The sequence below is a fragment of the Etheostoma spectabile genome, unplaced genomic scaffold, assembly GCF_008692095.1.
Source record: "Etheostoma spectabile isolate EspeVRDwgs_2016 unplaced genomic scaffold, UIUC_Espe_1.0 scaffold00009189, whole genome shotgun sequence".
In the NCBI taxonomy this organism is placed as follows: Eukaryota; Metazoa; Chordata; class Actinopteri; order Perciformes; family Percidae; genus Etheostoma; species Etheostoma spectabile.
This window is the reverse complement of record NW_022603669.1, coordinates 1-12,569: the sequence shown is the minus strand read 5'-3', so window position 1 is coordinate 12,569 and position 12,569 is coordinate 1. Positions and strand designations below refer to the sequence as shown.

The window sequence follows — 12,569 nt, the reverse complement described above, 5'->3', positions numbered from 1 at the left end:
CATTAAATATGTTTCATATTGAAATTCATAACTTTAAAATCCGTGTTCACCACACAAGATCAACGTCATTAACGTGTCCACGAATAAACAGATTCAACATCGGGACCATTTCACCAACTGCCATGAGACCGGGCTGCCTAGGGACAGCATCCATGATCCAATAAGGATTTCAAACCAGTGCCTTGACTGAGCACCTCACAACCAAAAACCAGACCAGCCCAGTTCTATCAAAAGGGCAAAATGGGTCCTGACCTGTTGCCCCCAGCCAGCGTGGCAGGTAGAGTGGCAGAATCCTGAGGACCTGAAGAAACTGCTGCCATTCCTTGTAAATACTGAAGGGGAGGAGGAGCTTTGTGCAGCAGCGTCTGTGGTTTTGAATAAGTGTTCACTGGAAGGGCCGGGTACCATATAATGTGTTTTCTAACGTTGTGTGCAGGTACTCCTGGGTGTGGTCTGGTTCTTATAAAGAGGGTTTCCTAAGGAGCTGCAGCAGACACTCTGATCTCTGTCTTTACTCCAGCTGCAGCATCTACTCCAGACTCTTCAACCAGAACTAAACATGGACAGCAACTCTGGTAAGTCATGATGCTACATCCATTTTAATAATTTGTTATATTTGTAATGTTTAGATCACTATTATAAATAATAGTATAACAGAAGGACTGTAACGATCAAATCCATGATTCAACACAAACCTCGATTCTTCTATTCATTCATGTTGAGAAAAAAAGAAGAGATGTTCATTAAATAATATTTATATAAACCTGTATAAGCTGAACACCAAAGAACAATATTAACTATGTAAATTATTAACAACTTACCTGAGTAAAATGAATAAATAGCCAAAGCTAGAACACTTCTGTTGAAACACATTTTGGAGATGAAGTGAACATGTTGGAACTTCTTCTTCAGCTCCTCTTACATTTACAAAGTAAAGAAAATGGCTACGGTTTCACAGTACTGTGTACTGGACAGTACTGCAGTACTGTGTACTGCAGTACTGTCCAGTACACAGTACTGTATTACTGTACTGTGCAGTACTGCAGTACTGTGTACTGGACAGTACAGTACTACAGTCTAGGACTGTGCAGGGTCTGTAATTAGACCTACGGTCATTTTAACAGCTCATTTTCCTAAAAAGGCTTGTAAAACATCAACCCTGTTGTAATAACTGGGTTATGAGAATATTTGGGCTGCAGTGAGGTCACTTAAATGTTAAACATGAAAATGGTTGTAGGACGGAGCATGAATCTCCCAGATATGTGTTGATATCACAGACAGAGCAGGACCAGCTGAGCCAATCTCTCTAAACACTCCTCATATGTCCTGGGAGCCACACTGGGAGGAAATGGTCATCATAACTTACACAGATGACAAAATACATTTTTACTAAATACGTCCAGGTGCTTTTGCCCTCAGGACATTTAATTATGCCGATGATCAACCTAATGTTATATTTATTGATATTACACCCCCAGCAATGCTACACAAGCATTTGTGTGTTGTCTAAAACAGCTTTTCAATATGCTAAAAATAAACATAATAAACATTATAACTCATATAAAACACAAACTATTTCCATTTCTTCAGAAAAGGCGACGCCATTCTCCTCTGTAAAACGGTAGTTATCTATCTCGGAGCCAGGCCCAGATGGAGGGCTCGTCAGTGAGCGCCTGGTGGCCGGGCAAAGCCCAAAAAAGCTACGTAGCGCCCCTCTCTTCATCCCATGGGCCCCCCCCCCCACCTGTAGGAGGACCCGCTGGGTGTGCAGGGTTACATTACAGCCCGGTCTGAGGCTGTCGGTTCCAGACCGGCAGCTGTAATCCAGAACAGAAACTGGACCAATTTCAATGTTTCCTGTACATGTTAGTCACTTAGACACTAATGCATGGGGAACTTTAAAATACCTGGTACCTTCTCCTGTTACTACTGAACTAAACTATACATGGAAGCCATATAAGATCATGGAAGGAAAACCAAATAAGTCATCATTATGAGCCACGTTGTAAACATTCATGATTGGATTTCCTGTGTGATGAACTACAGTGCATGTACAACCTGATTCTTATTCAGTGTCTCACATTCTTCTACACAGGTTTGATCAGAAACAATGAGGAAATGAGGATCGTGATGGTGGGGAAGACTGGGATTGGGAAAAGTGCGACTGGAAACACCATTCTGGGACGAGAGTGCTTTAAATCAGAGTCAGAGTCTGTGACTACAGACTGTTCCAAGGGCAAAGCTGAGGTGGAGGGGCAACAGGTGGCTGTCATCGACACCCCAGGCCTGTTTGACACCAGGTTTGACATGGATAGAGCAACTAAAGCTATAGACCAGTGCGTCTCTTACGCTGCTCCTGGACCCCATGTGTTCCTGGTGGTCATCCGGCTGGGCAGATACACTCCAGAGGAAAAGCAGACAGTGCAATGGATTCAAGACATCTTTGGACAGGCTGCAGACAGATACAGCATGGTCCTCTTCACTCATGGAGACCTTCTTAAAGACACAACTATTGAAGACTTCTTGAAGGGTTCCCCAGACCTGCAAGAACTCGTGACCAGATGTAATGGCCAGTACCATGTCTTCAATAATAAGCTGAGGGATCGCTCTCAGGTCTCTGAGCTGCTCCAGAAGATCAGAAGTCTGACCCAGAAGAACGGAGGAAGCCACTACACAAACCAGATGTTCCAAGAGGCTGGAAGGCCCTCAAAGTAGTGAACATGGAGACAGAATGCTTCTGGTTTGGGAAAAAAGAGAAAAGACCCAAAGAACAACAGGAATTAGAGAGAAAACTTCAGGAAATATATGAAAAACATAAGAAAATGATTGAACAACTTCAGGCTGAGAGAAAGAGGGAGAGGAAAGAGAGAGAGGAGGAGAGGAGAGGGAGATGGAGGAAAGAGAAGAAGAGAGGAAAGAGATAGAGGAGAAGAGGAAGAGGGAGAGGAGGAAAGAGAAGCAGAGAGGAAGAGAGATGACGAGGAGATGAAGAAGATGATAGAACAACTTCAGGCTGAGAGAGAGAGGGAGAGGAAAGAGAGAGAGGAGGAGAGAGAGAAGGAGAGGAAGAGAGATGACGAAGAGGTAAAGAAGATGATTGAACAACTTCAGGCTGAGAGAGAGAGGGAGAGGAAAGAGAGAGAGGAGGAGAGGAAGAGGGAGAGGGAGGAAAGAGAGAGGGAGAGGATGAGGCAGAGCGAGGAAAGAGAAGCAAAGAGGAAGAGAGATGAAGAGGAGAGAGAGAGGAAAATTGCAAATATGATGAAGGTGTTAGAGGAGCAGCTTGAAGGAGAACTGGAAGAAGGAAGAGAACGGTTGAGAAAGCGAGTACAGCAGCTACTTGATTCGCAAAAAAGTTGTACCATTCTCTGATTTGGCTTCTCTGGAAGTCTGGATTAACCCAAAAAACACGATGTTTTAGTCGCTTTTTAAAAGTTTATTTGACCATTTTGCTTTTTTCTAACATTTTTGTCGCTATTGTCCAGATTTTTATCTCTTTTTCCAGCGTTTTTGTCACCTAGTCTCACGTTTTAGGGGCTTCTTTTCTCTTTCTTCTTAAGATTATTTTTGACAGGACAGAGGCATAAACCTCTCAGTAGTGTGCGCCTGCTCTACCGCTGAACCAACCCGGCCACGCTGAGGCTCTCTTTTCTATATCATCTTGTTTGTTGCTTTTCCCAACGTTTTTTTTTATGTTGTTTTTTTTTACATTTGCAGCGCTTATTTTGACGTCCCATACGTTTTATTAGTATTACTACACACAGGCCTGAAACACACACACATGTTCTAATGCAGAGATGTCAGAGGGACTTGAACCAGCGACCCTCCGGTTCCCAACCCGACTCCCTACGGACTGAACTACTGCCCCCCCCATACTGGGAAGAACCCTTACACATACTGGATCAACCAAGTTCTTCTTTCTCCTACCCAACATGTAATCAGTGGTTTCTACACCTTCTGTTCTATAATATTTAATGTGTTCCATGCATGTTAAAATATAATAATATCTGATATTCTAATAAACTTGATTTTCCGTCTCTTGGCTCTTGTTCATTCTTACTTGATTACATAATGTTGGTCAATGAGCTAATTAATGAAAATCTAACATATCCTATGTTAAATAAATCAAATTACTATTTTATTTATTTACTTTATTAATGAACAGTAACTTAAAAGTGAACCAATACATTGTGAAATAATTTTAAAAATAATTTTGAAAGTTGTTAAATCATAATAATTTATAATTATTATTATAATAATAATAACTTTGACTTATATAGCGCCTTTCACAAACCCAAAGACACTTAACAAACGGGTGGAACCAGAATCACAGAGGGTGGGGGGGTCACCCAGGATCACAGAGGGTGGGGTGTCACCCAGGATCACAGCGGGTGGGGTGTCACCCAATCACAGCGGGTGGGGTGTCACCCAGGATCACAGAGGGTGGGGGTGTCACCCAGTATCACAGAGGGTGGGGGGGTCACCCAGGATCACAGAGGGTGGGGGGGTCACCCAGGATCACAGAGGGTGGGGGGGTCACCCAGGATCACAGAGGGTGGGGGGGGTCATTTGTGTGGTCCAGGGAGCTTTGCATAAACAATGGTCGTCATTCACAAGGCTACTTTTACTTTTATACTTTAAGTACATTTCCAAGCTTGTACTTTGTTACTTTTAAAAAGTAAAGAAGTTAAATCAGTACTTTTTACCAGAGTATTTTTAACACTAGTATCTGTATTTCTACTTAAGTACAGTGAGTGAGTACTTTTACCATCTCTGTCTGCAGACATCAGCTCAGCTGCCTGAAAACAACAGGAGGCAGTTACACACTGGGACCTGCAGGGGGCAGCACAGCCCTTCTCTTCATGGGGGATTCATGTGGGGATTACTTCCTGGATGGATGGATGAGTTGTTTGGGCTTTAAAATGTGGAGGAGTGTTTCCTAAAAGCCTGAGATGATGTCCTCAGATGTCTTGTTTTGTCCACAACTTGATAAAACCTTTAGTTAAAGAGTAAGATCCGAAATCCGATCCGATCTTAATTCACACATTTACACGTGGAGATATGCTGCTCTATACACACTAAAAGTAGTGATTATTTACATGGAGTCTGGTGGAGATATGCTGCTCTATACACGCTAAGAGTAGTGATTATTTACATGGAGTCTGGTGGAGATATGCTGCTCTATACACACTAAAAGTATTGATTATTTACATGGAGTCTGGTGGAGATATGCTGCTCTATACACGCTAAAAGTAGTGATTATTTACATGGAGTCTGGTGGACATATGCTGCTCTATACACGCTAAAAGTAGTGATTATTTACATGGAGTCTGGTGGAGATATGCTGCTCTATACACGCTAAAAGTAGTGATTATTTACATGGAGTCTGGTGGAGATATGCTGCTCTATACACGCTAAAAGTAGTGATTATTTACATGGAGTCTGGTGGAGATATGCTGCTCTATACACGCTAAAAGTAGTGATTATTTACATGGAGTCTGGTGGAGATATGCTGCTCTATACACGCTAAAAGTAGTGATTATTTACATGGAGTCTGGTGGAGATATATATTCGTAAATTCGTAGATACGCAAGCGGAGATCCGTAAATTCGGAGATACGCAAGTGGAGACCCGTAAATTCGGAGATACGCAAGTGGAGACCCGTAAATTCGTAGATACGCAAGTGGAGACCCGTAAATTCGTAGATACGCAAGTGGAGATTCGTAAATTCGTAGATACGCAAGTGGAGATTCGTAAATTCGTAGATACGCAAGTGGAGACCCGTAAATTCGGAGATACGCAAGTGGAGATCCGTAAATTCATAAGTTCACATTCATTCATCCCAACACTGCTGTGTGGCGTACCTTAGGCGGGGTTTGAACCCGCGTCTCCTGGGTGGAGGTCGGCGTCCTTCCCACTGGACCATCTGCTGCTGATCACCACACAGAGACTTCACCTTCCTCCACCTGCAGAGAAACAGTTTACAGTTGGTCTCGTCCTCCGTCCCTCGTCTGCCCAAACCTTTTGTAGCCTACTACATTTAAATCATTGTTATACTGCTCATTTTAGCCTAACTTATTATATGTGTATATATCTGTAAAAACTCTGTTTATAGTATTAGCCGTCTGTATATATATTCATAGTACATATTCACCTGTAAACTCTGTACACCATCAGTATATTATGTTCATTGTATATATCTGTAAAAATTCTATTTATAGTAATATCCACCTGTATATTATATTCAGTACATATCCAGCTATAAACCTTGTTCACAATACTAGTTATCTATATGTTATATTCACAGGACAAATCTATCCGTAAAATTCTGTTTATAATAGTATTTTATTTCTATGTTTATTCAGTACATAGCCATGTCCTGCAGTTATGGAACCAGTGTATATCCTGCACCGGCTGCTGTTGACCTTCTGAACTGCAACTCGTTGCCTTGTACCTGTGTAATGACAAGAAAGTTAAATCTAATCTAATACAGACACAGAAACACACACACTCACACAGACACACACACACTCTTCAACACTTTCTACCTATCTGGATTTTAATTATTTAAATAATAATAAAGTAGGAACATTTCAGTTATTGTTATTTACACATACACATATGGCGGGTTGATTAAAAGATTTATATTCTATATTAAATCATTTTTTAGTTTTTCTTGTCCAGCTGTTTTTTTTGTAACCGTTAAATAATTTATTTTGAATGTTACCGTTTTTTGTTTTTTTTAAATAGACCTTGACCTACTTTAACTCTATTGGTTGCTGTTTACCTCCCGTCCAATCAGCTGTCGTTGTGAGGGCAGAGGGGCGGGCCCTCGGCGGTGAAGAGGAGTTGGACCGTTATCCGTTATGATGAAGAGAAATCTGTTCTTTTCTCCGGTAAAAACACCGCGTTACCGGACCGCTGACTACACTCACTGAACCGGACAGAAGGTAAACATATGTGTGTGTGTGTATGTGTGTATGTACATGTGTTAATATCGTTTTAGATTCACACAGTTTGTAAACGTTGTGATACCAACGGCTGTTAGCATCGTTAGCCCGCTAGCATCGTTAGCCCGCTAGCAGCGTTAGCCGTTAGGCTAGCATCGTTAGCCGTTAGGCTAGCGTTGCCAGACATACCTCTCCAGAGCTCAAGCTAAAGTCAGTCTGGAGTGCTAGCTAGCTCTGTAGGCTAACAGAGAACGCAGTTAGTAGTTGTTATAAGTGACGGAGACATGTTGTCTCCACCGGACAGAGAGGACCGGGACACCGCTCCGTTCTGACCCGGCGGGGAGACGACACCTCCCGCCCGCTGCTGCAGCAGAGAGCGCCGCCGTCGTCTCCGTCAGACGCCATTTTGTGCCAGTGTGCTTCGCGCCATCGTTGAAACCTGTTCTGGTTAAAAGGTCAGAGTCTCTCCTGGTAGTAGTTCATGTTTTACAACTTCATCAAACTATTATTATTTAATAATTAAATAATTCATTGACATGTTTTGACCAATGAAAGGTAATAATAATAATCTACTGAACATGTTTATTTTGTATAATTATTCAAGCTACACACACACACACACACACACACACACACATAATTACATAATGAAGTTAATATTAATCCCATCTTGACATGTTATAACTGTTGTTACAGGCTGCTACTGCAACGATTAGTAGATTTATCCATTAGTTCATCCACAGGAAATTAATTGGCAACTAATTTGATAATTAATAATACATTTAATATATTTTCTTTATAATAAACAAACCTTTGCTGATTGTTATGTTTTTGAAATGTGATAATTTGAAGCTTTTCTCTGTGGTACATTCGAGAAGAAATATGAAATCACAATTACTTTATTTGATATTTAAATCAGGATTATTTAACAGGATTACTCGTTGACTTTTACAAAGATTTTTCATTTTTTTAAGTTGAAAGCAGAGAAACGTAATTAATTTTAATTAATGTTTTGGGGTCTAACAGTCAGCTTGGAGGCAGTTATTTGCCAAAAATAAAATCATGACCCAGATTAATGATTAATTGATTGATTAATTGCACACGGCCCTACTGTGCATTTAAATTTGAAGACATGAACTTCTGTTCTGGGAAATTACTTTTCACTACTTTACATATTTGTGACGTTTTGATGGATTAATGGATAAAGAAACTAATCGCTGGTTGCAGCCCAGATGTTCTGGAGCACACCTGGCTACAGGTGAGCTGTGTATTAGTTACATCTTTATTATGTTAAACACACGTGATTATTATTAAAGTTATTGTGTCACAGTGGTGGAAGAAGTACGTAGATCTTTTACTGAAGTAAAAGTACTAATACCTTAATTATAAATCCTCCATTACAAGATAAAGTTATTATCTTAAAGTGCTGTAGGAAGGATAGTTGTTGTTAAGTTATTATCTTAAAGTGCTGTAGGAAGGATAGTTGTTAAGTTATTATCTTAAAGTGCTGTAGGAAGGATAGTTGTTGTTAAGTTATTATCTTAAAGTGCTGTAGGAAGGATAGTTGTTGTTAAGTTATTATCTTAAAGTGCTGTAGGAAGGATAGTTGTTGTTAAGTTATTATCTTAAAGTGCTGTAGGAAGGATAGTTGTTGTTAAGTTATTATCTTAAAGTGCTGTAGGAAGGATAGTTGTTGTTAACGTTATTATCTTAAAGTGCTGTAGGAAGGATAGTTGTTAAGTTATTATCTTAAAGTGCTGTAGGAAGGATAGTTGTTGTTAAGTTATTATCTTAATTATTATCTTAAAGTGCTGTAGGAAGGATAGTTGTTGTTAAGTTATTATCTTAAAGTGCTGTAGGAAGGATAGTTGTTATTAAGTTATTATCTTAAAGTGCTGTAGGAAGGATAGTGTTGTTAAGTTATATATTAATTATTATCTTAAACCTCGTGTTATTCTCCATTTGACAGAAGTCTATAATCTGCGTTGGGTTAGTTTCCTAAACATGTCATGTTATCATTTATTACTTGTTACTCTTTTTAGAAGTAACTTAATTACTTATTACCAGAGGTGGGTAGAGTAGCCAAAAATTTTACTCAAGTAAAAGTACTGTTACTTCAGAATAATATGACTCAAGTAAAAGTAAAAGTAGTTATCCAAATAATACTTGAGTAAGAGTAAAAAAGTACTGATGAAAAAACTACTCAAGTAGTGAGTAACTGTTGAGTAACGTCTGATTTATTTTCAACACAAGCATCAATCAGACCGACAAAAATACAAAATAATCATATTTAGGCGAAACTATTGTTCATCCAATCGATAAAATAAATTAAAATTAATTTATTAATTACAAAATAGCTTAAGTGAGAGACTGTCACATTAAATGTGGATGGATACTGCATGTGTAAAACATACCGTATGTAACCTGAAAGACAAACATGACCTCTCCACAGCAAAAACTAAAACTACAGCTAGGTTTCCCAGGTTAGATGTTGAGTTGTTGAACTCTCACATGTCCGTTGTTTTGGTCGACACAGAAGACGCCGCATGATGTAGTGCTGTGTTCACACTTTTCCTAAGGTAACCATGCTTTCACTATGAGGCGGGGGGGGGGGGGGGGGGGGGGGGGTCCTCCACGTCTGTGTTGCCTTGGCGACGGTTGATTCTTGTTTTGCTTCGACTGTAAGCTAACATTTGTCCAGCCATAGAATATAGTCTATGGTCCCGCAGCTGAGAACGAGTACGGTCACGTGACTGCACAACGTCGTTTGATTGGTGGAACACAGTCACGTGGTAGAGCTTAAGCGGAAGACTCTCTCTCTCTCTGTCAAATAAAACATTAAAATGAGACGTACGCAGGGGTAAAAAACGAGGACGCGTAGAATACCAAAGAGGTAAAAAGAAAGTAACGAGCTCATTGGAGCCTAATGTAGCGGTGATAAGAGTACAGTTTCTTCGTCACTAATCTACTCAAGTACAAGTAAAAGTATAGTGATTTAAAACTACTCTAGAAGTACAATTTTTTCAAAAACTTACTCAAGTAAAATGTAACGGGTAAATGGTAAAAAATCGTTACTACCCACCTCTGCTTATTACTCAAACAGTAATTGTACACTACTTGTTTTATAGTTTCTAAGCACATATAACCAAATGTAAAAGTAGTAGAAGTAAAGGTACTTGATATATTTTACATTGTTAGATTAGATGTAACTTCATTGTCATTGTGCAGAGTACAAGTACAAAGACGAGATGCAGTTCAACCAGAAGTACAAGAAAAGCAGAAGAGTGCAATGTGAAGTATGCAGGTGGAGCATAGGCAGGACAAGTAATCTATTACAGTGTTATAAGAGCAGAATGAATATGGCTATGTAATATGAACATCGTACCAACAGATACTAATACTGTCAGGGAGCTCGTTTTAACAGGTTTATGAACCGTTGACGTTGAGTGGTTGGGTCGCTTATGTTCTGCTTTATGAACTGAACTCATGTCTTTTGTTTATCTACATTTTAGATCTGAAATGTAGATGCTAACTAAATGTAGTGGAGGAAATATATCAAGAAGCATTAGGTTAACACATGGACTTGAGTACAGTACTTAAGTAAAAGTACTATGTTTCCTTTCACTACTGGTGTTTCATGCAGTTGTTTAAGATCTGAAATATTTGGGCATTTTCAACCTGGGGCCTCATTACAGAAACTTCCTAAATCTTAAATCCTATCTTATCTCAGGTTAGGATCATATGTAACGTTTTGATTTTCGGTATTACGGAAACAAGTTTCCTAACTGCATTCAGGAATATTTTAACTTCGGAGAAGTTTGTATTTATTCATGTTAGTATTTAAGTATTTATTTTTCTTGTATTTACATTTTTGTAAGTAAAACATTTGAAGTAAATCATCTTAAAAACTCGAGGTGAAATACTCCAGCTGTAACCGTAGATACAAGCTCGACAGGACATGAGCTGATTAAAGATTTAGATTCCAGTTGTAGTTTTTATTTCTTATATTTAAGATAGTATAGAAGGTCTGAGACTAGACACAGCCATGAGTTTAGGACTCGCTTCTGTAGAGTAACTAAAGCTGAAAGCTGTCAGATTAATGTAGAGCGTTAAAAGTTCAATATTTCTCTCACAGATGGAGTATACAAGTATCATTTTGTAATAGGAATGTAGTATTTTTCCTGTCTTTGAGACGTATAATGAGATAGGACAGTTAGGAGGTTTTTCTGTAAAGAAGCTCCTGGACCATATTACCATGTTCTTGCATCAAGCGTGTCCATGTGCAGCGTGCATTATTTTCCAAGGCTGAGCTGATGAGGTAAGTGGATTTGAAAATTCAACTTTAGTTTCATGGGTCGAGCTGCTGATAAGGTAAGTGGAGTACCGATCTAAGGGCAACTTCAATTTGATAAGCTAACTTCAACAATCTTCAATCAACGTGTTTGCGTAGCGAGTGGACGAGCTTCAAGCGACGCGTTTGCGTAACAAGAGGACGGGCTTCAAGCGACACAGATATCTACAACTATCTAATAAACTCTCCTTCGTCCTACTCTGGAGAGTCTTTGGGAGCCTATAAAAGCTTGGAGGGATAGAAATGGACGCAATCAGCTGGATTTGTGATAAATATTCAGCTTTGGAGTCTACCGGCTAAAAACTGCTTTGTCGTCACTGGAAGGGTGAGTTAAAGTGTAACGTTAACGTTATAGCTTGTATAGCTAGCTAGCGTTAGCTAGTCTGTAAGGTTTGCCAACTGTTAGCTACTAACATTGGCTGTGTAAATTTTATCGGTTCACTTTTCATCACAAAAATGCCATTACATCTTCATTACAGGTTAGTCATTCCCAGAGACTGAATGGTCCTCAGTTGAAGCTATGGGTGGGTGTCAGGAGTGATGGGGTTGTGTTAGGAGCCCACTCCCATGTGTCAGCTGTGATGTTCAGGGTATGACAGCATAACCAGGAAAGAGAAGAAGAGATAGCTGTCACATCAAAGAAGTGAAAGTGGGCCACACCAAGTGGGGATCTTTGAAAAGAGTAGAATATCAGCAAGGGAAGGATTTCATTTTAACAACACACAACGAGGCAAAAAAAGAGCGATCATCCAAAGACCACGTTGCATACCGCAGCTTCCCCAATCTGACCCATACAGAGCAGACCCAACTTTAACAACCTCTCCAAAAGCTGGACACAGAGGGACGGGTCCTAAGCCAGCAGTCCTCTCTGTTGGAACAGACTATGCAGCATCATATGTGCTAAAAAGCTGTCCTGCTAGGTCTACCAGAACCCCTCACAAATCTTTATGACAAGCGAAAGGAAGGAAAAAATCTAGCAGAGTAACAAGACGAGCAGAAGCATTGTTTGAAACATAACTGGGACAAAAACACTTTATATGAGTATTGTTTAGTATAAATAGTAGTAAAAAGTCAAGCACAAACAGAAACATGTATTGTATGTGTATGTTTTCAGACTAAAATAATCATTTGTATACTAATAATGTAATTATGAAAACATTTGAATCATATTTCTAGAATGATAACGTAGAGAAGGAGACTCGAGCACAGTCTAAGTTATGTGTAAGCATCTGGTATTTAAGTCGGTACTTTTGTACACATGATGTATT

The 12,569-nt window shown here is 39.6% G+C and overlaps 1 protein-coding gene across 1 annotated transcript; it reads left to right on the top strand.

Moving 5' to 3' along the window:
* The first annotated feature begins 396 nt into the window (after positions 1–396).
* On the top strand, positions 397–2,984 carry LOC116679040 (GTPase IMAP family member 9). Its single transcript, XM_032508771.1, has 2 exons — positions 397–575; positions 2,096–2,984. The coding sequence occupies exons 1-2, from the start codon at positions 560–562 to the stop codon at positions 2,713–2,715; spliced, it is 636 nt and encodes a 211-aa protein (XP_032364662.1). The 5' UTR covers positions 397–559; the 3' UTR covers positions 2,716–2,984.
* The last annotated feature ends 9,585 nt before the right edge of the window (positions 2,985–12,569 follow it).